This window comes from Saccopteryx bilineata, unplaced genomic scaffold (assembly GCF_036850765.1).
Source record: "Saccopteryx bilineata isolate mSacBil1 unplaced genomic scaffold, mSacBil1_pri_phased_curated manual_scaffold_102, whole genome shotgun sequence".
NCBI classification, from domain to species: domain Eukaryota; kingdom Metazoa; phylum Chordata; class Mammalia; order Chiroptera; family Emballonuridae; genus Saccopteryx; species Saccopteryx bilineata.
In genome coordinates this window covers 19,902-47,406 of record NW_027095520.1, presented here as the reverse complement: position 1 = coordinate 47,406, position 27,505 = coordinate 19,902, and the positions used below count along the sequence as shown (strand labels likewise).

General features: G+C 34.9%; 1 protein-coding gene across 1 annotated transcript; it reads left to right on the top strand.

Moving 5' to 3' along the window:
• Nucleotides 1-7,651: 7,651 nt before the first annotated feature.
• Nucleotides 7,652-23,982, top strand: LOC136318381 (uncharacterized). The gene is made up of 10 exons (XM_066250709.1): nt 7,652-7,869; nt 8,033-8,220; nt 8,461-8,537; nt 9,077-9,217; nt 13,729-13,852; nt 14,088-14,171; nt 16,859-16,972; nt 17,565-17,716; nt 21,641-21,747; nt 23,856-23,982. Exons 1-10 carry the CDS (start codon nt 7,652-7,654, stop codon nt 23,980-23,982), a joined length of 1,332 nt encoding a protein of 443 aa, XP_066106806.1.
• The last annotated feature ends 3,523 nt before the right edge of the window (nt 23,983-27,505 follow it).

Below are 27,505 nucleotides of genomic sequence, written 5' to 3'. Positions count from 1 at the left end.
CTCCCAAGTAATAGTAAAGTCTTTTTATTACATTTTTAAATTATTAAAAATTTTAGAAAGGGCTTTTTTGCATTAAAACTTCTATCAAAATAGATTACTGTTAAATAGGAAAGTCTATTTTGCATTTCCTATATAAAACATAATGCAAGTCAGTATTATTTTATAAGTGTTTAAGATAGGATATATGATAGAGAAATAGAGTAAAAATAAAGGAAACACCGTTATTTTTTTATTGTACCTCTTTCTGCTGACAGCTTTAATGAACTAAAGACTCTACTTTTGCTTTAGGAGCTAAGGTAAGTATTCTGTTGTATATACGTCCCATATCTTCTTTATCCTATCATCCACTAGAAAACACTATGGTTATGCTCATGTCTTGGTCATAAAAATAGAAGAAATATTGTAATTTATTACAACATGGATCGATCTTAAGAAATTTATGCTGAGCAAAATAAGTCAGACAGAAAAAGTCAAGAACCATATGATTTTACTCATGTATGGGATATTAAACTTAAGGAAACAAATAAATAAACAAAGGAAAACCTCATAGACTCAAACAACAGTATGGTAGTTACCAGAGGAAAGGCGGGGTGTGGGGAAGTAAAAGATAAAGAGTTTCAAACATATGGTGACAGGGAAAAGTTGGCTTTGGGTGGTGACAAGCACACAATGCAATATATACGATGTGCCATAGAATTGTACACTTGAAGCTTATATGAATATATTAACCAATTTCACCCCAATAAATTTCATTAGAAAATAATAATTAGAAAAAGAAAGAAGCTGGCACTGGGCATTTGACTCAGACATTGTCCAGGCATGTGGAAGTCCCAGGTTTGATGACCAGTCAGGGCACACAAGAGAAGTGACTACCTGCTTCTCTAAACCTCCTCCTCCTCTCTCTCTTTCTCTCCTCTCTCTCTTTCTCTTCCCCTCTCACAGCCATGGCTCAAACAGTTTGAGCAGGTTGACCTGGGCATTGAGGATGGCTCCATGGCCTGACCTCAGGTGCTAAAATAGCTTGGTTGCCTGGCAACAGAGCATCAGTCCCAGATGGGCAGAGCTTCGCCTAGTAGGTTGCTTGCAAAGTGAATCCTTGTTGGGGAGCTCGTGAGAGTCTTTTGCTACCTCTGTGCTTCTCGCCTAATAAAAATAATAGTAATAATAATAATAATAATAATAATAAAAGAAGCTAAAGTAATAAAATTGCCAATAGAGGTAGCAATTGGAGATAGCCAATCAAGACCTAAACCTTGTTACTAAAGGCAAAACTGTAACAGAAATGTTCACAAATAATTTGATACTTAATGTACCAATATGCTAGTCATTGAACAAAAATTATGCATAGAATATATTGTACTAAGAAATTAAAATTAAACTATCTCCATCTCTTTCATTTCTTGTTCACATAGATTTCAATACATTTCCTAACTAAATCATTTGTCCCTATTCCTTACATTCTAGTATAACCAAAAATTTTGGACTCATAATTTCTCTATTCTCAATTTTTTACCAATTTTAAAATAAAAAAGCTAAGTAAAAATAATATACAAGCAATATAGAATATAAAAAATAAAAATTAAAAACCTACTTTTTCTTGGACTTTATTTGGAAAATTATTTCCAAATTTTATGCACTCTCCCTGCTTCATTTGTATAAAGTTCATACTAATTTAACTATGTTTCGTCATTATTCTGTTTTGTTCTCTTTACCTATGTTATCATGAGCTTCCTCATTTTTCTTTTTCTCTGTTCTCTCTCTCATTTGTTTACTTATTCATTTGTTTCACCTTGGGGTTTAATCTTGGTTTCAACTACCCTACTATTTTTTTGCTTTTTTATTTTAGTTTTTCTTTCCTTTGATATGGGTTATCCTTGGTAGATGAAAAAATTTAGAAAATGAGTGATAGCTTACTGGGAACTTACAGAATAAGGAAAAGTTGAAGTGAAAAAGAGGTTTATAAGAAACATTCAAAATACATTGAATCATTGGGTACAAAATAATGTGTATATTTTAAAGATAGATAAAGATTTTGGGGAAATATCTTTGTAATCAACCAATTAATAATAGTCTTGTATTTTATACAAAATAGTTATAAAATTTTAAAAAATCCATAGATGTGATATGTTTACCCTAACAATAATACTTTCTCTGTTTTCCTTCTGTAAATACTATTGATAAAATATTTAAAACCATATTGTTTGCTACATTTTCTAGAACCTATTATATGTTCTTTAATCATACAAAATTATTATTTTTTTCTTTTTTTATTAATTGTAATGGGGTGACAATGATAAATCAATGTACATATATATGTTCAGAGAAAACATCTCCAGGTTATTTTGACATTTGATTATGTTGCATTCCCATCACCCAAAGTCAAATTGTCTTCCATCGCCTTCTATCTGATTTTCTTTGTGCACCTCCCCTCGGCCCCCTCTCTTTCCCCCTCTCCTATGGTAACCACCACACTCTTGTCCTTGTCTCTGAGTCTCATTTTTATGTCCCATCTATATATGGAATCATATAGTTCTTAGTATTTTCTGATTTACTTATTTCACTCAGTATAATGTTATCAAGGTCCATCCATGTTGTTGTAAATGATCTGATGTCATCATTTCTTATGTCTGAGTAGTATTCCATAGTATATATGTACCAAAGCTTTTTAATCTACTTGTCCACTGATGGACACTTGGGCTGTTTCTAGATCTTCACTATTGTGAACAATGCTGCCATAAACATGGGGGTGCATTTCTCCTTTTGAAACAGTGCTATGGTGTTGTTGGGGTTATTCCTAAAAGTGGAATAGCTGGGTCAAAAGGCAGTTCAATTTTTAATTTCTTGAGGAATCTCCATACTGTTTTTTACAGTGGCTGCACCAGTCTGCATTCCCATCAGCAGTGCAGGAAGGTTCCCTTTTCTCCACATCCTTGCCAGCACTTATACTGTGTTGTTTTGTTAATGAGCACCATTTTGACTGGTGTGAGGTGATATGTCATTGTAGTTTTAAATTGCATTTCTCTAATGATTAGTGATGTTGTGCATTTTTTTCATATGCGTATTGGCTATCTGTATGTCCTCTTTGGAGAAGTGTTTATTAATTACTATTGCCAATTTTTTTATTGGATTGTTTTTCTTCCTGGAGTTGAGTTTTACAAAGTTCTTTATAAATTTTGGTTATTAACCCCTTATCAGACGTATTATCGAATATGTTCTTCCATTGTGTAGTTTGTCTTTTTATTCTGTTCTTCTTGTCTTTAGCTGTGCGAAAACTTTTTAGTTTGATATAGTCCTATCTGTTTATCCTGTCTTTTATTTCACTTGCCCGTGGAGATAAATCAGCAAATATATTGCTGTGAGAGATGTCAGAGAGTTTACTGCCTATGTTTTCTTCTAAGATGCTTATGGTTTTATGGCTTACATTGAAGTCGTTTATCCATTTTGAGTATATTTTTGTGAATAGTGTAAATTAGCGGTCTAGTTTCATTTTTTTTGCAGGTAGATGTCCAATTTTCCCAATACCGTCTTAAAGAGGCTGTCTTTACTCCATCATATACTCTTATCTCCTTTGTCAAATATCAGTTGTCCGTAAAGATGTTGGTTTATTTCTGGGTTCTCTGTTCTGTTCCATTGATCTATATGCCTGTTCTTTTGACAGTACCAAGCTGTTTTGAATACAATGGCGTGTATTATAACTTGATATAAGGAAGTGTGATACCTCCCACTTTATTCCTCCTTTTCAAGATTGCAGAGGCTATTTGTGTTCTTTTTTGGTTCTATATAAATTTTTGAAATATGTGTTCTATATCTTTGAAGTATGTCATTGGTATTTTAATTGGTATTGCATTGAATTTATAAATTGCTTTGTGTAATATAGATATTTTAGTTATGTTTATTCTTCCTAACCATGAGCATGGTATATGCTTCCACTTCTTTGTATCTTCCTTGATTTCTTTTATCAATGTTTTATAATTTTCCAAGTACAAGCCTTTAATCTTGTTTAAATTTACTCCTAGGTATTTTATTTATTTATTTATTTTTGCAATAGTGAGGGGATTCTTTCTTTAATTTCTCTTTCTGACAGTTCATTGTTAGTGTATAAAAATGCCTCTAATTTCTGAGTAATAATTTTATATCCTGTCACCTTGCTAAATTCATTTATCAGGTCCAGCAGTTATTTGAATGAGACTTTAGGGTTCTCTATATACAATATCATATCATCTGCAAATAATGATAGTTTTACTTCTTTTCCAATTTAGATACTTTTTGTTTCTTTTCTTGTCTGATTGCTGTGGCTAGGACTTCCAAGTCTATGTTGAATAAGAGTGGTGTAATGGGTACCCCTGCCTTGTTCCTGATCTTAAGGGGATTTCTTTAATTTTGCCCATTGAGTATAATGTTGGCTGTGGGTTTTTCATAGATGGCCTTTGTCACGTTGAGGAATGTTATTTGTATTCTGACTTTGCTGACAATTTTAATTATGAATGGGTGCTGGATTTTTTCAAATGCTTTTTCTGCATCTATTGAAATTATAATGTGGTTTTTCTCCTTTTTTTTGTATATGTGAATAATCACATTGATTTGTGAATATTGTAACAGCCTTGCTTCCCAGAATAAATCCTAATTGATTATGATGTATGATTTTTTTTCATATATTATTGAATCAGGTTTGCTAATATTCTGTTGAGGATTTTAGCATCTAAATTCATCAGGGATATTGGCCTATAATTTTCTTTCTTTGTGTTGTCTTTGCCTGGTTTTGGAATCAGAATAATGCTTGCCTCATAAAAGGAGCTTGGAAGTCTTTCTTCCTCTTGAATTTTTTGAAATAGCTTTAGAAGGATAAGAGTAAGTTATTCTTTGAATATTTGGTAGAATTCACTTGTGAATTTACTTGTGAATTCTACCATCAGGCCCAGAACTTTTCTTTGTTGGGAGTTTTTTGATAACTGTTTTAATCTCATTTGTTGTAATTGGTCTGTTTAAGTTTTTGGATTCTGCCAGATTAATTTTTGAAAGATTATTCATCTCAAGGAATTTGTCCATTTCTTCTAGGTTGTCTCGTGTTTTGGCATACAGTTCTTTATATTATTTTTTTTTTACAATATTTTGTATTTCTGTTCTGTCCATTTTAATTTCTCCACTCTAATTTCTAATTTTATTTATTTGAGTCCTCTCTCTTTTTTTCTTGGTGAGTCTGGTTAATGGTTCATTGATTTTGTTTACTTTTTAAAAGAACCATCTCCTGGTTTCATTGACAGTATGTATTGTTTCCTTAGCCTATATGTCATTTATTTCTGCTCTGATATTTATTATTTCATTCCTTCTACTAGCTCTGGGATTTACTTACTGTTCTTTTTCTAGTTCTTTTAGATACAGGGTCAAGTTGTTTATTCGAACTTTTTCTAGCTTCTTAAGGTTTGCCTGTAATGCTATGAACTTCCCTCTCAGGACTGCTTTTGCTGTGTCCCATAAATTGTGAGTTGATGTATGCTCATTATTATTTATTTCTAGTAATATTTTTATTTCTTCTTTGATCTCATTGTTATCCCATTTGTTATTTAACAACCTTCTATTTAGTTTCCATGTGTTTGAGAATTTTTGAGTTTTCTGTTGTGGTTGATTTCTAGTTTCATGACATTGTGATCAGAGAAAATGCTTGATATGATTTCAATCTTCTTAAATTTGTTGAGATCACTTTTGTGCCCTAACATGTGGTCTATTCTAGAGAATGTACCATAAGCACTTGAAAAGAATGTAAATTCTGCTGCTTTAGGATGAAAGGTTCTGAAGATATCTTTTAAATCAAGTTGATCTATTGTGTCCTTTAAGACTGCTGTTTCTTTGTTAATTTTATTTCTTGAGGATCTATCCAGTGATGTTAGTGGGATACTGAAATTCCCTACTATTATAGTATTGCTGTTGATCTCTCCTTTTATATCCATCAAAGTCTGCTTTATATATTTAGGTGCTCCTATATTAGGTGCATAGATATTTATAATGCTTATATCTTCCTGTTGGATTGCTCCCTTTATCATTATGTAGTGACCTTCTTTATCTCTTACTATAGCCTTTGTTTTAAAGTCCCTTTTGTCTGATATAAATATTGCTACCACAGCTTTTTTTTTCATTTTCATTTGCATGAAATATTTTTTTCATCCTTTTACCTTCAGTCTATGTACATTTTTTGTTTTAAGGTATGTCTTTTGTAGACAGCATATGTATGGGTCCTGTTTTCTTATCCACAGTGCTACCCTATGTCTTTTGATTGGATCATTTAATCCATTTTTACTTAAGGTTATACTTGATATGTAGTTATTCATAGCCATTTTATTCTTTAAAGCTGTATTCCTCTTTTGCTATATTCTTTTTCCCCTTTGATCTGTTTACAACAGGCTCCTTAAAATTTCTTGCAGCATTGGTTTGGTTGTAGTGAATTCCTTGAGTTATTTTTGTCTGAAAAGCTTTTTATTTCTTCAATTATAAACAATAGGATGGCTGGATAAAGTAGTCTTGTTTGTAGGCTCTTGTTCTGCATTACTTTGAATATTTCTTGCCATTTCCTTCTGGCCTCAAGTGTTTCTATTGAGAAGTTGGATGCCATAATTATGGGGCCTTCTTTGTAGGTGATAGCCTTTTTTTTCTCTCTAGCTTTTAATATTTTTTCTTTATCACCTAGCTTTGGTATTTTAATTACGATGTGTCTTGATGTAGATTTCTTTGGGTTTCTCTTTAATGGAATTCTCTGTGCTTCTTGAACTTGTGAGACTTTTTCCTGCATTAATTTAAGGAAGTTGTCAGCTATGATATGATTGAAAAAGTATCTTTCCCTTTTTCTTTCTCTTCTTCTTAAGGAATCACTATTATGTGGATGTTATTGCTCTTCACATTGTCACAGAGCTCTCTTAGAGTTTCCTCAGACATTTTGAGTCCCTTTTCTTTTTTCTGCTCTACTTTCATCCCTTCATTTTTCTTGTTCTCTAACTTGCTGATTCAATCCTCATTTTAATCCATCATGCTTTTAATTCCTTCCATTGTGGTCTTCATTTCTGATATTGTATTTGTCATTTTTGACTAATTCTTTTTTATTATTTCAATGTCCTTTTTTATATTTGCTATCTCTTTATTTAGGTGTTTGTTATGTCCATGTATTGTTGTTCTAAGATCTTTGAGCATCCTAATAATCATTATTTTAAACTCTGCATCCAGTAATTTGGTTATATCTGACTCATTCAGGTCCTTTTCTGGGAATTTCTCTTGATTCATTTGGGTGTTGCATTTCTCTGCCTTTACATTTTGTCTGTGTATAAGAATGTTTTGGCCACTGGAGTTCAATGGGAGTGCCCTCTGTGTTACCTAGTTGTGATTTGTTTGCAGGGCTGCCACCTTCTCTGCCGCAGCTGCCTAGGGTATTCTGGTATGGGTGTTGTTGTTGCCAGTCCACTGGGGCTGTCACTGCCATTTCTGCCTCTCTTCCATGGAAGGGTCTGTGGTCATATGCCTGGGTCTACAAGCCTTGGTGGCCTTGGTCTTTGCCCCACACTTTCAGGTGGGGTTATGCACAGCGCCCTGCCTCATACCTTGGCACCACAGGGATGAGCACCTTTGCCACTACAGTCTCTGCTTGATTTCAGGCTTTCACCCCGCCCCCATGGGAGGAGCCCACTTGCGGGCCAGGGTGTGCTGCGTGACCACACTGAGTTGTGGAACTCTGCCTGTCCTGGGCTTGTGCCACACCCCAGCAGGAGGAGCCAGCTTACACAATGGGAGGCAAGCCTCAGTTCCACTGACCTGGGGAGGCTGCACACCTGCGCCCTTGCTCAGCAGCAGGTATCCGCCCCTTCCGGGGCTCCTGCCCTTCGCCCACAGGTAAGATTGCAGGCAGGGCTGCAGCTGGGCCTGACCACTTTACTGGCCCTTCCACCCCTGCTGGGCAAGACTTAGCTCACATTCTGCCTCAGTCATGGCCCACTGGCTTCCACCCTTGCTGAAAGGATCTGTGCTTTTGCGTCCTTCCACTGCCTACCCTCAGGAAAGCCCTCAACAGTGTGGGCTGGGACGCTGTAGCTCAGACTCTAACACTGAATACTGTAGGCCTGAAGCTTCCTACTTCTAAGCGACTCTGCTCTGAGTGCCGTGGAAGAACTTGTTTGGCTGGTGTCCAGCTTCCCTTTGCTGTTATTGCTCTTTCCAGAGCAAATATTCGCTCAGATTTGGGGAGTGACTCAGCCCCAGGGTTAGGGTGGTTGTCCCTCAAAGTGTTTCTCCTAGATTACACTCTCTTCCTGCTGCTCCAGTCTTCTCCTCTCTCTCCATCCCCCGGAGCCTTGGGTGAGTGGTTGTGAGAGAGGTTTTCTGCATGGTCCCTTTAAGAAGAATCCTGGGTCTGAGAAATCTGTCTCTCACAAACAGTATCCTGACTTGTTTCGCAGCTAAATACTGTCCATATGCCTCTTCTAGGCTCTGGGGCTACAGGATGGGGCTTTGTTCCTGGAGCCCAGGACCCTTACCTCTCCAGTAAACTCATTTCCTGCCATGTGAGTCTCTCTGGGCTGCCATTTGCTCCTAGGAGCTGGGCAGCCCTCTCTGCATTTCTGCTTTTCCTACCAGTCTCAGTGTGGCTTCTTTAGTGTTTCTTGGTTGAAGAGTCCTCTTAGTTAAGTCCAAAGTTGGTTTTATCAGATGATGGTTCTTAAAATTAAGTGGTAATCCACTTTGGTTCTGGGAGGTGGAGTTTGGCACATCTGCCTACTCTATCACCATCTTGCCACTCCCTCACAACATTATTATATGTTCTTTAATTATGAAAAAACTGTAAGCTTATTTAAATGCCCCAAGAACTAAAATTGTTAAAAATTGCTTATCATTGGTGTTTTACCCAGTTTTTTAAAGATATATATGTATCAGTTGATCTGTTAAACATTGATAAACGTAAGTTTGTACAACTTATTTAAAAAGCAGAGGTAACATATTACTGTACTATATGTTAACTTTTAGTGTTTATTTTCCACTTCGTTTCTAACATAAAAAATGTTATTAAATACAGCCCAATCCTAAAGCTCTGTGTCTCCAACAGACCTCCTATAGAAGAATGTGTGATGCTTCTGGAAGTGATGGACATCCAAGATCAGTGGTTTCACTCACGCTGCTTTCAATGAAGGCGAAGCACAGTTTGCAGTCAGCACTTAGCTTTCCATCACATCGCGGCACTGAGAGTGTAAAAACCATACTTCTTCACTCTCATACAAGGTCAGTTTACTGTCCTAATTATACTTCAACAAAATAAAGCATATACTATTTGTAGCAATAAATACATTTATCACATACAGTTCTGTTAAATGACACATTTTGGATTTGAGAATTTGACATGGAAGACATAGATTGATACGTAAGGCTGCCAATTTATACCAGTGAGCCTTTAAGATCATAGTCCTTGGCCATGCCTGAAAGCTCCTGTTTGAAGAGAAAGCACTCCTGCATGGAGAATTTCTAGAATGCTTTTTGTCTTTTTTATGTCAGAACCCTTCTCTCTGAAAACAATCAGTTATTTATAGATCCTAGCAAAGGAACAGAATAAGTCAAAGGCAAAGATGTAAGAAAAAATGTTAAAGTCTCTTAAACTTGCTACTGTTATTTAGAAAGGGTGAGAGAGACAGTTTTGCTGTAGGAGTGATGATGAAAGAGCCATAAACCACTGATGAGAGCTTTGAAAAGACTGCCAACGGTGTGGCTGACATGGGAGTGGATTTGTGTTATTACTACATATTCCCGTGATGATTTTTAAAGCACCAGCACATTGGGGGGTTTTGCCTGCTTTTGTTTCCATCTAGCACTTACATCTAAGATTAAATAGTTCAAAAAACTGCTCATTGAATTAAAAAAAACAATAAATTTTAAAAGTGCTCTGATAGTTTTTGATACAACTAGTGCAAGTTTGGGAACCTTTTTGGCTGAGATAACCATGAACGCCACATATTTTAAAATGTAATTCCATGATAGCCATATAACGACCCGTGTACATTATGCATTATCCAATAAAAACTTGGTGTTGTCCCAGGACAGCTGTAATTGGCTCCAGCCACCCGCAACCATGAGCATGAGTGATAGAAAATGAATGGATTGTAATATATGAGAATGTTTTATATTTTAAACGTTATCATTTTTTTAAATAAAGATTTGTCTGCGAGCCAGGTGCAGCCATCAAAAGAGCCACATCTGGCTCTTCAGCCATAGGTTTACGACCCCTGAGCTAGTGGAACAGATGATTTGATGTTGATGCTTTAAAGCAGTGGTCCCCAACCTTTTTTGGGCCACGGACCAGTTTAATGTCAGAAAATATTTTCACAGACCGGCCTTTAGTGTGGGACGGATAAATGCACAAAAAGAATTTGTGACTGGCGTAAAAACTATGGTATTTTTAAATGTAATTGTTGAACTTACGAGACAAGTGTCAAGAGTGAGTCTCGGATGTAACAGAGGGAATCTGGTCATTTTTTAGAAATAAAACATCGTTTAGACTTAAATATAAATTAAATGAAAATGATGTAAGTTATTTGTTCTTTCTCTGCGGACAGGTACGAAATGGCCCACAGACCAGTACCGGTCTGTGACCCGGGGATTGGGGACTACTGCTTTAAAAGACAACATTCAAATCAATTTAATATTTTAAGCTTATCTCTTTGTTTCAGTATTCATTTTTATTGTTTAAAGAGAAAGTCTGTTTCTTCAGACAATTTGAAGAGAACCAAAGAAATAAGTAGAAATCTGCTCTTCTTTACACCAGTCAGCCCAACATTGTATGTATTTATATTTACTGCAGTCTATCATGCGATCTGGGTGTCTTTAGCATATTTGTCAGAAATATAAGTCAATGTTTATGCACATTTTGCTGTTTATTCTTACAACAGATAAGAATTGGAAATTTACCTTCATTCTATTAAAAGTATAAGTCATGGCAGGTAGAATATAAATATTTTCCTTTTTATTTTTATAATTATAATTTTTTTCTCATTAATCATTTGCTAATCTCATGGGATTCTGTGATAGTTCTTTTTTCTTTTTTTTATTTTTTTTAATTTATTTATTAAATTTAATGCAGTGACATTGATAAATCAGGGTACATATGTTGAGAGAAAACATCTCTAGATTATTTTGACATTTGATTGTGCTGTATACCCCTTCCCCAAAGTCAAATTGTCACCTTCTATCTGGTTTTCTTTGTGCCCCTCCCCTCCCCTCTTTTTTCTTTTTTAAAGCTCTATGGAAACTGCTGAAACCCAGGTTGGAATTGATCTACAAAATACAGCGTTTTGTTACCTATGATTTTTGTCTGACAGAGTGTAAGATTAAATGAGATACTGACACCAGTGGAAACTTTCTGTGCGGAAATAGTTAACATCACATTAGATGTGGCTATCTTTCTTCTGACATGGTCTCTCTGACAGCCTGGCATACATATCAACCAGTACTTACTAGGCTCAAAGCGGATGTGAAAGTCTAGCAGAGCCAGCACAAGCTAGCTGTGTTCCTGACTAAGCTCATCCTCCAGGTGGTGAAATCTGAAAGCCTATGCCTTTTGATAATATGCAGGTATCATCAGCCAGGATGGGTGTGTGACCCAAGTCTATGCTGGCATGCTGTTGAGAAAAGAAGGGTAAAGTTGAATTTGCTATAGGGAAGTTATGTAGGAAGTTGGGAGGGTTTCTGATTGTTGCAGGAAAGAGTAAACCTTGGAGTTCATGTTAATTAATATCTAATGCTCATTTTATTCTATAGGTGAAGACATAAGTGGATCAGAATGAAAAGGGGTCAAAATATTGCTATGCAGAATATGATTTTTTAAATCATCCACTGTTTGGGAGAATATTTAATATTTTTCTAAATTATATAAGCCTGTGTTTTTTGTGCCCTTTTGCCTCAATAGATGCTGCAATGAGTGATCCAAAGCTTAAATGAGGAATGAGTTATCCAAAGCATAAATTCTTTCATTTTTAAGTGTAATATGAAAATTTTGAATATTTTGATAATATAATTATTTTGCCATCAAAATAAATTTAGTTCATATTTACAAATTTGTTATCTTATTAAGAATATGAAGATTTAATTAAAAGACAACTAAACAAAAACCAGATAGAGAAGAAAACATAACTTTAAAGCAAAATTTTCGTTATAATTTTGGTTGAAAGAATATTTATTGAAAAACAAATGGTAATGTATATATATATATTTTATCATTTGATGTTTTTTTTAAAAATCAAATTTTCTCAAGTTATAGCATAATTAAAGGGTGAAATGAGATATTTTAATAACCAATAATTAAATCTAGGAAAAAGAATTTTGTTGCTTTTTTTTAAAAATGTTTCTCAAAATATTATTTGGGGAAAAATGTTTTCTCTTCTTTAATCACTAGTTATTTATTTATGATTCTAGAGGAGAGAGATTGTTATGCATTTTTTGTGGATTTATTATTTATAAAGCTTAAGTACAGGTGAACGATTATATTTTTGAATAAAAATCAATATAGAAACTATATATATTATATATACTTAAAGTAAATATACAGTTTTATGTATAATGTGTTATGATATAATAAATATATAAATATTAAATATGTATAACAATATATTATATATGTATTTGAACTAGAAACTAATTTAATATATTTTTGAATTTTTATATATTTATAATATATTATTATATATATTTATTTGAACTAACGACTATCATTTACTAGCTATAGAGACCTTGGAAATATTATTTACACTCTTTGAGATTGTTTTTTATAAATCAGAAAAGAAATCAATGTACAGTATTGTTATTAGAATTACAAGTTATACATTTCTCACTTAATGTTACTTTTTAAATGCCCTATTCTTGAGTCTTATTATTCCTGCCTTTCTTTGGCACTTTAAGAGAGAAGTTATGACTCCAGTGACTCTAAGTTTCAAGGAATAACATAAATGGTTGAGTAGGGTCTGACATAAGCCAGTACAGCAAGGTGAGGAGTTTGTGTGTGTGCCCTTCCTAAAGTGGAGTCACTCTATTTAGTGTCAAAGATCACTCTACTTGGTTGCCATCTGGAATAACACAGGTATTAAGTGATGGAATTTAATATTTCAGAAGATGGTATAAATGTGGATTTTTATGTGAGTATAAAATATATACATTTTAAAATTTTGGCAATGAATTCGATTACTTTAAAACAGCAAAGGCTTCACATAACATGCCATACACTGTATTGGGCCATTATTTAATTGTGTAGGACTTCTGCTGAAAGGTCTCACAAAGAGAAATTTAAAAAATTAGTTTTTATAATATTCTAAGATAAATGTTCACTTTAACATGTTTACTTCATTCTATCATGCTTATCATTCATTAGCTCTCCTTGTGACTTCATAAAGAATATTGCCATTTTTTATTTCTTTATTAATTTTTAAAATTAATTTTATTGGGGTGACATTGGTTAATAAGACTATATAGGTGTCAAGTGCACATTTCTGTGATACATGATCTATACGTTTTATTGTGTGCCTACCACCTAAAGTCAAATCATCTTCCATTGCCATATATTTGGCTTCCTTCACCTTTTGCAAATAACCCCCCCTTTCCCTTTGTTCCCTTTGGTAACCACCATACTGTTGTCTGTGTCTGAGTTTCAGTTTCCTATTCCACATACAAGTGGAACCCTTTCTAAATATTGTTAATTATGCCCTATAAAACTCTGCAAAGGATTCTAGCCGTGTTCTCTGCCTGCAGCCCTCAGAAATGAATAAGGAGAGAGCAACATATGCGGAGCTACAATTGCACCATCCAAAGAGGCAGAACAAAAGACATCCAACTAATAAAAGTAGAGGTAAAACTTTTGTTATGAAAATAATAGCAATGAAAAAAATGAAATCAAGATAACTGTGTCCATACATCCTTGACTCTCTACAATTCAAAGGGTATATGTTAATGTAATATTCAATTTGTATCACAGTAAATAGTGTTATTAATTTTAAATTCTAGACTAAATTATTATTTTGTTCTGATTATGAGGCTTTGCTATTCCTAATGCTTACTATATATTTTTTTTCTTATTTTGACAGAATTCACATTGCAAATCATTGTGATAATCCTGGGAATTATATGCTTTTTTCTCCTGCTGTCAATTATAATCTTAGGATATATGTGTAAGTAACAGACACATTTCTGACCAAAACAATGAACCAGGTTGAAAAATGAGGTACTTGACGGTAACCACGGACCCTCTGCTGAACCTTTGTAAACCATAACCTTCTGTAGAAATGTCAGAAATGATGTAGGTGTTGATGATGATGATTTTATTATTTTGTTGTCAGTTAGTTTTTATGCAACTCTAAAAAGTGTAGCAGTTATAATTGCACAAAATTTTGCTGATATGTATGGTGAAGTTTACATGTATTTTCAAAGTTATTTTTCATACAGAATGAGATTTTCCATATGACTAGAGAATTAGAAGAATCTATTTGAATATTAATTTTCTTATCATAATGTGGTATTGCTTAAATCACAAAGAAAATAAATTCAATCTATTTTCTATATCAGTTTTGATATGTTCCAAATCAATTAAAAATTTGTACACAACATTTGCCATCAATATCTTTTTTCTTATGTTTATTAATTCTTTGGTTCACTCATCCACAAACAATGTTGAGTATCTTTTAAGGGTCTTCAAAGGTAGAGACATTTCAAAATGTCAGTTCTCAATAAACTCAATTTAAAAGGGTGGATTTTGAAAAAATGAAGCAGATTTTTAAAATTTAATTTTATTAATTGGTTTGAGAAAGAAAGAGAGAGAAATATCAATTTGTTGTTCCCTTATTTATGCATTCATTGGTTGATTCTTGTTTTTGCCCTGAATGGGGATCAAAGCAGAAACTTGGTGTATTAAGGTAACACTCTAACCAAATGAGCTACTCTACAAACTCCTGAAGGAGTTTTGAAAATAAAATATTAATGCTGGGATAATAACATGAAGATATCAGATGAATGCCCTATAACATGTTGAAGTAAAAAAAGCATCAAAATTGATATGATATAAAAAACTGGTGGGAGTTGGGAAGTTCAGGTAGAAAACACTCATCTAGGTAGAGAACAACATAAATAAAGGATGTATTCTGTGTTAGGAACAAATAAAAGAAGTGCTTAAAGTGGCTGTTATACAATTCATGATAATCTTTTATATTGCGTTAGAAATTTTAGATTTGTCCTAAAAACAAAAATAACCATTCAGAGATTTTACTTGAGGGAGCAATATGACTTACGTCACATGAGTAGACAAGGATTTTTGAAAAGTCAATCTGAGTAGACTGGAAAATGGTTAAAGGGATCAGATAAGAGAATGTTTCAATAATTAGAGACTGATGCATATCTGCATTTATAGCAGAAGCAGGACTGTGAGAGGGTGTGAGCTAAGTGCCCTAGATAATTTAGAAAAGTTTAAATACTTGAAATAGCTGTTGAATTGAGAAAATAGCATGACTCAAAAACTACGCTGTGTAGTATTGAAGGGAGAAATGGTGATGAAACCTGTAAAGCTAATCAGCTTTGATCTGCATCAGTAGAGTTTTGTGACTTGTCATCTGACTTTCAGAAGCTTGTGTGATGGAGAAGAGGTGGAGAGTGATGAAAAGTTTCAGAATTGGCTATTTTTAAATGTGAATTAAGACTATGTTGCAAGATTGTTGGAAGTTTTGCTAAAATAACTTTCCTATTATGTGGCCTTGGATAGACAAAAAGTAAAGGAGAAAGGGACCAATTAACCATGAGGAATTGTATTATTGAGGAAGTGGAGGTATTGATGTGTCTTTTTAACTCAGGTTCAGTATATAAACATTGGAATGGATTGCTGAGTTGGAGCAATAGTGGTATGTACTGTAACTGAAGGCATTCAGAGACAGTGTAATTCATGTGCTTAGGTTTTTACAGTACACATTGCATTTGCCTGACTGATGGTGGGTAGTAGCAGAACTGGAAATGAAGATACTCAGTTGTGAAACAAAACTTCAGTGGACTATAAAAAAATGTTTACACACTTATAAAGCCATTTACTTTCCATTTTTATGTTTTTTATTCATGAGTTTTGGGAAGATACTGCTACTTTCCTGAGAATTTTAATATTTGTTTTGCATATTTGTAGTAGACTTCTGAGCTGTTTCCTCATGTGTATTCAATGAATTCATTATAAGCTTACACTAGACATAGAGCTAAATCCCTAAACTTAATTTTTCATTTAACTGAAGAAAAATATCATATGACCTCACTCATTTGAGGAAGCCAATGAACAATGTGAACTGAGAAACAGAATTGAGACAGAGGAGGGATCAAAAGGACCATAGGAAAAGTGCACAGAAGGGAAGGGAATGATAGAATGGGATAAACCTGAAGGGAAGAGGGGAGAGGTTGAGGGGAATATGGGGATGGGGGATGCATTTGGAGCAACACTAGAATCTATGTAAACACAATAAATTAAAATCAATAACAAATTTGCATTTAACTGTATATGCAAATATAAATGCTAAATAAAATAGTAAATTTTATAAGTTTTGAAATCTTTATTAGAAGAGTAGATAGCATAAAAACTAATTTTCTATATCCAGTTTATGTTTTTATTTCATAAATGTTAGCTACATACTTTAATAAGTAATATGCAGAAAGTTATAGTTTTATTTCAAAGTCCATTTTATCTGAGACTTCAAAACTTTTTAACATTACATTATTTTCTGATTGTACTTCTGCTTAGTCAATATCAATCATTTTGTCATTTAAGAGTAAATAATCACAATAAAGCGATCTACTAAAGCCATTCATGGCTTTTATTTTATAATATGGATTACAGTTTTTCAGATCTCTTCTGAGCAAAAAATACGAGATATGAAAGACACATCCAAAAATGCTTCCTCAGCAGAAGTTGAAGGTCACTCAAATCCCTCAGTTTCACCACCTTGTCCAGGTATGTACTGAATACTTAAACTGACAGCTCACAGATTCTTTTTTCAAGGAATTGTCCCCTTCTGTCCCACTGTAATATGTAATTTTAAAACTTGACATGAACTTTGTCAGACCTTTATTTTTGCTCACTTTTTCCCATTCATTTTTTTTATTATAGCTAATTGACAGCTTGACATTCACAAAGTAAAAGCCCTTTTTATATTAACATATTAATTTGATTATTTAAGTATTTTATGTTTCTGGATGAATTTTACCCACTATAGATTCTTCGGAATTAATGCCATTCCCATATATTCACTTTGATGACTTGTTTTCTTTGAGGAGAACTGCACAATACAGCTCAGTTTATTTGTACCTGAGAAGGCAAGAATCCTCAGCACAGTCCTCACAATGGTGTTGGCTCTGTCAGAGACTGTCCAGCTTAATAGTGTTTTTATCTACAGAATTTGGCATAAGAGCTATTTCTAATACCCAGACTTTGGGGGTACAGGGAAATCACTTATTCTCAGGTCATACAGTCTGAAGTGAGACATGCAATACATAAAAAGTAGGGTCTCTAAATGGTATAGATGATGATGGTTTTTGTTTTCAAGGTAAAGATTCTAACCCATGTCAAGGAAAATGGTCATGTTGTGGAAAAGACTGTTACTTCTTTTCAAGAGAAGAGAAAACTTGGAACGGGAGTATGAAGTCATGCAAAGACCTTGGTTCTAGTCTCATTAAGATTGACAGCAAAGAGAAGCAGGTATGTTCACCTTATTAAAACTGAGTGAGTGCTTCCTGAGAAGTTCATATGTCTTGAGTTAGAGTCATTGGTGAATTAGACTTTTCTCCAATACTACTTTGTAAATGTGTTTTGGAACACTTGTACATACAGTGTGTCTGTAAAGTCATGGTGCACTTTGACCGGTCACAGGAAACAACAAAAGAGAATAGAAATGTGTAATCTGCACCAAATAAAAGAAAAACTCTTCCAATTTCATACCTATTCAGTGCAGTTTGATGTGGGCTCACACACAGATTTTTTGAGTTAAAAGTCCTATATTTCTCATTTATAAAATTCTTATATTATTAATTTGTCTTTATAAGAAATAACTGCACTAAATAATGCAATATGACATCCAAGGAATAAGAAAATCCAGATATAATTTATAAATATCTTGACAATTTACCATATTTCCTCATGTATAAGATGCACCTTGATTTTGGGACCTGAAATTTGAAAGAAAAATGTATTATATAAAATTATTGAACTCAAGTTTTATTCGTCATAAAATGCATACAACTTCTCACCACTGTCAAAACTCCTATCCATTATTAGCTTGTCCTCATCAGTGTCTGATGAGGAATCACTGTCTTCATATATTGCCTCGTCCTCAGTTCCATCTATGGCATTTGAAATGCCACACTTCTTAAATGACTTGTCAATGATCTCAATCTTGATATTATCCTAGGATCTTTTCACCTAAGTACAAACTTCTTCTATAGTTGGTTTCTTCACTCTTCCTGCTGGTGTCAAATTGTCCCCAGAAGACTTCATCCATTGGTTTCATTCATCTCTCATGGCAGCTTTGAAGGGTTTGCTAATGCTGACATCAAGTGGTTGGAGCTAGGATGTCAAGCTTCCAGGTATAAAAACAAGTTTTGCTTCTTGCTCTGCAGCAATCTTCTTTGTGTTTTTTTTTGTTATGTGTGCCCTGAACTGATCAAGCACCAATAGGGCAGGTTTGCGTAAGAGCCCACTAAGTCTTCTCCAAACTTTCTCAAACCAGATCATCATCACATTCTGATCCATCCAAGCTTTGTCATGAACATGGACAATCACTCCTCTAGGAATGTCTTCTTTTGGCATTGTTTTGTATTTGAAAATCAGCATAAGAGGCTGCTTAGTTCCTTTGGCACAACAAGCTAGAACAACTGTATAGTGACTCTTTTCATGTCCACTTGTCTTCATAGTTACAGTTTTCACCCCTTCTTATAAACAGTTCTGTTACTTGAGACATCAAATTGAAGGGGGACTTTGTCCATATTTGCAGTCCGTCTCATTTCAACCTGATATGTCTTTTTTACATTGAATGACAAAACAATGAAGTTCAAGGACCTTCTGCTCATAGCTTTCATTCAAGTCTAGTGCATGTACACATGCTTAGTCCATTCTGTTTCATGAACCTTAGCACCAATTGTGTTGTCCTTTGAAATCAATAACTTCTTTTTCATCAGCAATTCTTTTGCCTCATGCTGAATCATCTTTGTGGACACAGGAATTCAAATTGCTTTTAGCTCTTCAATCCATATCTTCAGTTCTCTCTTTAAATCAGGCCATTTTGCTAATTTGCCTCTCATGACATTTTTCTGCTGTGGTGTTTTCAGAAGGATTTCTTCTACCCATAGCCAGTCTCGGATTGATTTCTCATTTGGGAGGAGAACCAAACTTATGTTCAGCAGCACGATTTCCATTGACTTTTGCAAATTGGATGACTTTTAACTTGAATTCAGCACTGTGCAAAAATCTTTTCTGATCCATTTCTGGGCAGAATGTGGCAAAACGTAACCTACTGTTATATACCCTTAACAAGTGCAAAACGATGAGCACAAAGACATATGTGAAAAAGTGGAAAATTCAAGTAGAAAAAATCTATAACCACTATAAGACGTACCTAGTTTTTAGAACTCAAATTTTTCCAAAAAACTGTGTCTTATACATGGAGAAATATGGTTAACTTCATTTGTTATCAATCAATTCTGAAATTATATAAGTTTTATTCTACTGTCAGGAAACTATATTACACATATTTTTCTTAAAATTTTCAATTTTGTTTTCTTCAGTTTTATTCCTGCCATTCACATCTCTGAACTAAAGAGTTTTAATGAAACTGTTTATATTAGTCACCCTTGTATTTTCATGAGCTACTCTAGCTCTTTTGCACTTTCTGAAAATATTGGCAGTTAGAGCAAAAGCTAAGCTTCATACTCTATTATCTCATTTGCTGTCAGTTTCTAAAACTGAAATACAGACATACTCTTCAAATCCTGTGAGAGACTTTCTTGTATAACACATTATTTCACACTAATGCTTTAGGATTTTCAGTCATTCACTGATTTATAAAGTCTAAGAGTGCAGTTTAAGCAGTGAATTAAATCCATTGATATTTGAAATCAGAGATTGAATTTTACATTTGGTATACCACTAGCATCTAGCAAAAAGAAATGTGAATATAAGAATTAATGAATATTTAATTTTATTCTTCAGAGACCTATAAATGACAAAGTATGTTTTTGACATGTTTCTATAATACCTGACCTTTTTCCTAGGGATTAAAAGATAAACTATGAAAATTTTCCTCTTATACAATTTGGTTATACTGAAAAATATTGGGGCATGGTGTCAAAAAAGAGAGACAGAATAATTGCATTGTTACTGTATTTAAGAAAGTAAAATAATTTATCGTTTCACATTTGCATACCTTAAAAATTAGTTGAACTGAGCAAAATATACCTATTGGAATAATGATTGGTATTTAACAAATTTATGATTATAAAATAATAACTGGTATAATTACAAATAATGAACAATATTTTATGTTAAAGATGTTCCAGACACATTGCATACATTTTCAGTTCTCTCAGTCTTCAAATCAAATATGTTTCCCAAGATAGAGATAGGGAAAATGCTCAAGAAAGTTCATTTTAAGGTTATATAGCAAATAAATGACAAAACCAATTTTAAAACTTTAAGCTATAATTTCTTTATGTTTAATGTTGTATAATATGCCACTTGATTATAGACTTTAGACCATTCTCTAAAGTGTGGGAATTTGGATTCTTTACATGATTTTTACTGTTGTTGTTATGAACAGCCCTTCATTAAAGATTCTTATAAAGACCCCTGTGGAGGAGTTTCTCGTGTGCCCTCTCTTCTTTTCGCCACAAATCACCTAAGTGTTTAATCACTGGGTAGATAGGTTTATAAAAATTCAACTTTTTGTAATAATTTCAACTTATTTTTAATATGATTTTTGCAACAATTAAAAAAAGATTTATTTAATTTCTACCATTCTATAAATGTGGTCTTTCTTAATTGTTGCTTATTGAATGGTTGTAAAATATATTTTTGTAGCCTTTATTTGCATTTTCCTGATCTCTTATGAGCTTGGCACCTATCTGAATTTATCAACCAAATGTTTTATTTCATGAGAAATATCTGTTCTTTATTTTTGCCCATTCTTTCTTATTGGGTAATAATTGTTTTTAGTAATTTTAAAAATATTTTAGTGATTTTTAAAAATAAATTACTGCAGCTATTTCCAGACTTAAAGCTTGTTTTCTTTTTCCATGCTCTTTATTGTGTATTCTGAGAAACAAAAATTTTAAGTTTACTGCACTGATATTTACTGATCTATCTCACTATATGTGGAGGTGTTTATTTATTTACTTATTTATTTTTAAGTCTATCATGTCTCTTCCTTGATATCTTTCAGCCAGTCACAAAGACCTGGGTGATTCATTCATTGAACTCTCCACTTCCATTTCTTTTCTAAGTAATAACAATGTTATATTTATCTTAGGGCTGTTTGAAGATACATTTGTTCAGTATTTTTAAAATATCTCTATATGTATAGTATAATCATTGATAATATGAATAATACTAATAGTTCAAATTTTCCCACAGAACTTTATTCAATCAAAGATAAACTACAATTTTTGGGTTGGATTGCATAGAAAAGGAGCTGCACATAAATGGCTGTGGCTGGATAACTCCCCGATATCTCAGAAACTGTAAGTTTTCATTTCATAGTCTCCCCCTCCATTTTCTCTCAGTAACTTATTCATAGATTATAAACCAAGAGCAGGAAAAGATTCTTGGGGAATAGGGAATATCTCTAATTTTATTTGATCTCACTTCTCAGCTAAGCAATTAAATGCAAACTCAAAGTCCCAAAGAACATTGTTCTTTAATGAGGGGCCCAGACACAGTATAATAGCATTTTACTTTTGTATATTTCCCTTGTATATTCTGTGATACTAGCTGTGGTGACAGGTGTGGTTGGAAGAAGGCGTAAATATCTAACAATGACAGAAAGGCTCAAAACCCAGCCCTCAAGTGAAGTTTGTAGCTGTTTGCTTGGTGTCTTTTAAGAACAAAACAAAGATCCATTTTCAAATAATCATTTAGCAATCTTGAATCTCTAATGTGGTTATCATTTTGTCATTTTTGCCATAATTTTTCACAAATTAACACAGTGTCTTGTTGTCTTGTCTCATTAGTAAGTCAGAATTGATCTCTTGGTTAATGTCAGGAATGTGGTTTAAAAAATGAAGAGAAAATACTGTTATAATTAAACCTTAGTAACATGAGGGACAATATAAGAGCATTAGCTAATTCATATGGTGTTATTTGAATGCCCAGAAATGTCACACACTATTCTAGGCACTCGAGCTATAGTAATAAATAAACATGCAAGCATATCTTGCTAATTACAGCATGGTAGTGGAAGGGAAGGATGAATGATGACATCCCAAATATACCAAGTAAATTATATAACATTTTAGAAGATGAGAAACGGTATATAGTCCCTTACTTCTTATATACAATATATTACAAAGTTCCTTTTTGTGCATGAAACTAAGAGGAATATATGTCACTGAAATAGGATGGTCAGGGGAAGCCACTTTGACATAGTGATGTTGGTACAAAGATCTGACCGAGCAAACTGTGTGGGCTTCCTGGTGGTATAGCATCCAAGTAGTATGAAGGGCTGTTGTTACACCCATATGTTTAAGATAATGTGATAGGAGACACCAGAATATGCTACTGAGAAAAGAAATTATAGAGATAGAAAAAAACCTTGTGAAAGAGCAGCTGAGGATAATGGGATATACCTTAAAGAGAAGTATTATTGAAATAATATGCACAATTTAAAAGATGGAAGACTTCTCACTGATAATATTTTTTTTTGAAATTAGAATTACTATCAGAATCATAAACATGTGGGGGAAATGAAAAAGGAGTTACATTTTCTTCTTTATATCACAGTATTACCCCATCATTTAAAATCCATGTTTTCTATTATTGTTGCTCAATTTCACAATTTTAGTGAGAGAGAGATGGAAAGAGGACTGGGAAGGACAGAGAGACAGAAAAGAAGAGAGATAAGAAGCAAAAACTCATAGTTGCATCACTTTACTTGTTCATTGATTGCTTTCTCATATGTGTCCTGACTGGGAGCACCAGCTGAGCCAGTGACCCCTTGCTCAAGCCAGCAACCATGGGCTCAAGCCAGCAAACATGGGTCATGTCAATGAGCCCCAGCTCAAGCCAGCGACCTTGGGGTTTTGAGCCTGAGTCTGCAGCATCTCAGGTCGACACTCTATCCACTGTGCCATTGCCTGATCAGTCAATTTCAAAATGTTTTGATGATTTGTTTAGTGTGGAAGTTATTGACCTCAGTGGGAAAAAAGTGCACTTTCACTTTAAATGCAAATATATCTGTCTATACTCAAAGTAAGGCTAGCGTAAGAGAGACATGCTTTACACACATTAATCTGAGGCATAGGAAATTTGAAATATTTTTTATCTAGTTACAGTGTGTCATATAATAGATTTATTATATTTAGTCAATTCCCAGATGTTTCAGAAGTCTCACAAGAAAAAAATTCGTGTACACAATTCATCCCATGTTATATCTACTCATTCTCTACCTCCAACTGTCCACAGCTATATTTCCATCAGTTTTACTATAATTGTTACTTTCTTTGATTTTATAACTTTATAGATCTTATAACTATATCTTATGTTTTTAAAAATAATTACATACATATATTTTGTAATAATCAGATTTTGTCTAAGGAATGCCTTTCTAAAATAAATATATTATCTGATGCAGGACTTTTCAACAGACTATGACAGATGGAAACTGTGGACACATCAAGCCAGAAGCTATTGTTACTGCTGCTTGTTCTAGAGAGTTTAATTTCATTTGTGAAAAACAATTTTCCCGTCTTGGTAATTAGCAAGACTATAATAAAAATCTTAATATTTATATTTATATTCTTTAATACCTATTGAGAAAGAACCCCTGGGTATTCACTCAAATTAGCCAACTGTGCCTGATTTGTCAAGAATTATGATCTCTCAAACACTCCTGGGCAGAGAGGAAATAAAAAGTTTTGTATAATCAAGTTAAATAAATCATAAAATAAGCTTAGTTTTTAGAGACTTTCAGAACTAATAAATAAGAAGACATGAAACAAATTTGTTTTGACTGAATGAATTATATTACATTTATTTTGTAATAGTTGAGTTAAATTTATTTTATCAGGTAATTAATGTATTTTACTGTTTAAAATATGAGACACAAAATGCTTAACAAATAACTTTCTCCATCTTATCACATAATCACCTAGTTCCCTTCTTAAAGGCAAACATGTATGTAGTTTCATAGCTATTAATTCAGAAATTCTAAGAAAGTATAGCTATATACATGCTATCTGCTAGCATGTATATAACTATAAATGGTAGTCCTACTTATTTTTTTAATTAAAAACATGTACCTTTCAGGTTGTTCCATATCACTTTTCATAATCAGTTGCAAGTATTACATAGATGGATGTATAAAAATTTCCTTAACCAGTGTTATTTCAAAGGATATTTAAGTTTGTCCTAAATTTTGCAATTATAGAAAAATGTTTCAATGAATAGCACTAAATCCAGTATCATTTGCCAGAGAGCATAGCTAGAGGGTACATTTGTAGCAGTGCAATGTCTGTATCAAAATTATGTACATTAAATTTTAATGGATATTTAGTGTTCAGAGCTCTTGTAACTATTCCCCAAGCAACAATATTCCAGAGTGCCTACTTCCACCATAGTATGTTACCAGTCTTTCTGGTTTTGCCAGTAAAATCTTTACCAATACATATTTGTACATACCTTTCTGAAAATTAAGCTGGAAGAATCAGGGCTGCCTTGCCAGAGCGAGGCTAGGTGGCCAGGCTAAGGTTTCCTCCAATGACAGACTCTTAGACCACTTGATGGCTGCAGAAGAAAGGACATCACCAGGCAGCAAGTCCCCATAAAGACTTTGCCCCAAGTCACATGGCTGATAAATGGCAAAGCAAGATTCAAACTCTGGCACTCTGGACAGCTCTTGAGTCCCACAGGTGGTTGGGGGAAGCATGTCACATGCAGACAGACTGATGCCTCCTAGGGGTCAATGCAGTAGAAGGAGTAAGTCAGGAAAAATCTCACTAAGAAGATTACATTCAGACAAATACCTAAAGGAAGTAGTATAGCCATGTGGACATAGGGAAGAGCATTCTCAAAGGAGGGACCAGTGAGACCAAGACAGAAATAGCCCTGGTAAGTGGAGAAGACAGGGGACCAGTTGGCTGGAGTGGGGTGATCAAGCGGGAGGCGTGGCAAGAAATGAGGCCAGCCCTGTCATGAAGTCTGGTAAGGTCTGGCTTTGCCTTAGGGCAGCCTGAGGGTGTGGAGTGCTGGAAAGATGTGACCTGCTGTGCTCTGAGAGGGACCCTCTGGCTGTGTGCAGAGAATAGGCTGTGGGGTGAATCCAGGGTGGGTGCTACAACCATGAGAAAGAAGGAGGTCTGGTGGTGGGTGGTGTGACCACATTACCCATGTGGGACAGTGGAGGGGTGGGGAGTGGGTGGGTTCTGGGTGATTCTGAAGGTAGAGCCATTGGAATTGGCTGATGGATGAGATGACAGCATGAGAGACAGGGAGGGAACAAGACAGCTCCAGGTGTTTGGGCTGAGCACCTGGAAAGGTGGACAGGCCCCGAGTGGCAATGGGAAAGCCAGGAGAGTTTGAGACCTCAGTCAGACATCCCAGTGGATTTTCCAAGGAGGCCAGTGGGTATGCCAGTTTCCCATTTGGGAGAGTTTGGGGCTGATCACATATGTGTGGTTCTTTTTGGAGGATGGAACCTTCTTGTTCACATAGGAGACAGAACTTGCCTGGGATCGGGTAAGAAGACTCTGCCAGGCCGATGGCCCAGGGTTCTGGGACTATTTGTGAGCCCTCAGGACCATTCAAGGGCCATCTTCAAAGCACAGGAAAACTTGTAAACCCACCCTTTCCAGGAGTTCACCCTGCTCTGGCTCAAGGCTGCCCTGGCTGCCAGACCCAGGGCCCGTGACTTAGGAGCTGAGGGCGTGGACACCTTGGGTGCCAGGATCCAGTGGAAGGACTGCAGATGCTCAGGGGTCCTCTGACCCCAGAATGGTCTTTGTCCAGGGCTGTGTCTCTGGGGTGGGTGAGGGCCAGTGATCAGCTGTGCCTGTGGGAAGGGCCACAGAGACATGGAGCCAGAGGTCAGCTCCATTTCCTCACATTCCTAATGTGGTGAAGTACATCAGTAATTCCCAAGAAGTGCCTAGATTTTATTTCAAGGGGACTGATCCAGAGCTGAATGGTAAGTGAAATCCTAAAGTTCTTGGAAGTTTCCCAAAGTCTATTAGATTTTACTAACACTTGGTAATTCCTTCCAGACTCTTTTCAGGGAAGCCAAAAAGCAAAAACAAAAAATACCAAAAAATAAATAAATTAGAAAAAACTAAGAACTATATGATTCCTTACATAGGTGGGACATAAAATTGAGACTCAGGGACATGGACAATAGTGTGGTGGTTATGGGGGGTGGCGGGGTGGGGAAGGGGAGAAAGTGAGGGAGTAGGGGAAGGAGGGGCACAAAGAAAACCAGATAGAAGGTGACGGAAGACAATTGGACTTTGAATGATGGCTATACAACATAATCAAATGTCAAAATAACCTGGAGATGTTTTCTCTGAACCTATGTACCTTGATTAATCAATGTCACCCCATTGAATTAATAAAAAACTAAAAAAAAAAGAAAAACCCCCAAAAATTCAAAATGCCAGCCAGTTAGGTTAAAACTGGTCTTTCAAGAAAATCACTTGAGTTTTGTGGGCTTTTCCTCCTGAGAATAATGAAGCAAGTGACGGGTTCTCCGCTGCGGTCTTTCCTGCAGCGCAGTGCGAAGATCATGTTCTCTAGGGTCAGATAGGACCACCCCGAGAGATGGGCATTTATCAGTCCCGGTCACAGAAAGCGGAAACGAAGGCCAGTAAGTTTGAGGAACTCTACACCCCCCCCCACCCATGTTGCCCCCTTTGACACAGCGGCGGCGGCGCTCACTACTAGGGAGCAGGCCACTCGGGGTGCCTTGCAGCCTCAGCAGTCACTCACACATCTCAGTACTGTTTGGCTCCAATGAGCGCACACTCCTTTTGCAGTTAAAACAGAGAAACAACAGACAGTAAAAACATTAAATGAAATAAACATTTTACTTTTCTCCTAGGTTATAGTGAGCATTAAAGGAGTTATTACATGTAAAGCAAACTAGGTAGGGCCCGGTATGTGGTAAGTGCTGGGTAAATGTTAGTTGTTATAATAAGTACAGCAATCATTATTATGACTGTCATAACTTTTCAAGCAGCTCTTCAAAATCATTAAGATCTCTCATGTAACTCTGAGGGAAACGGGGATCCCCTT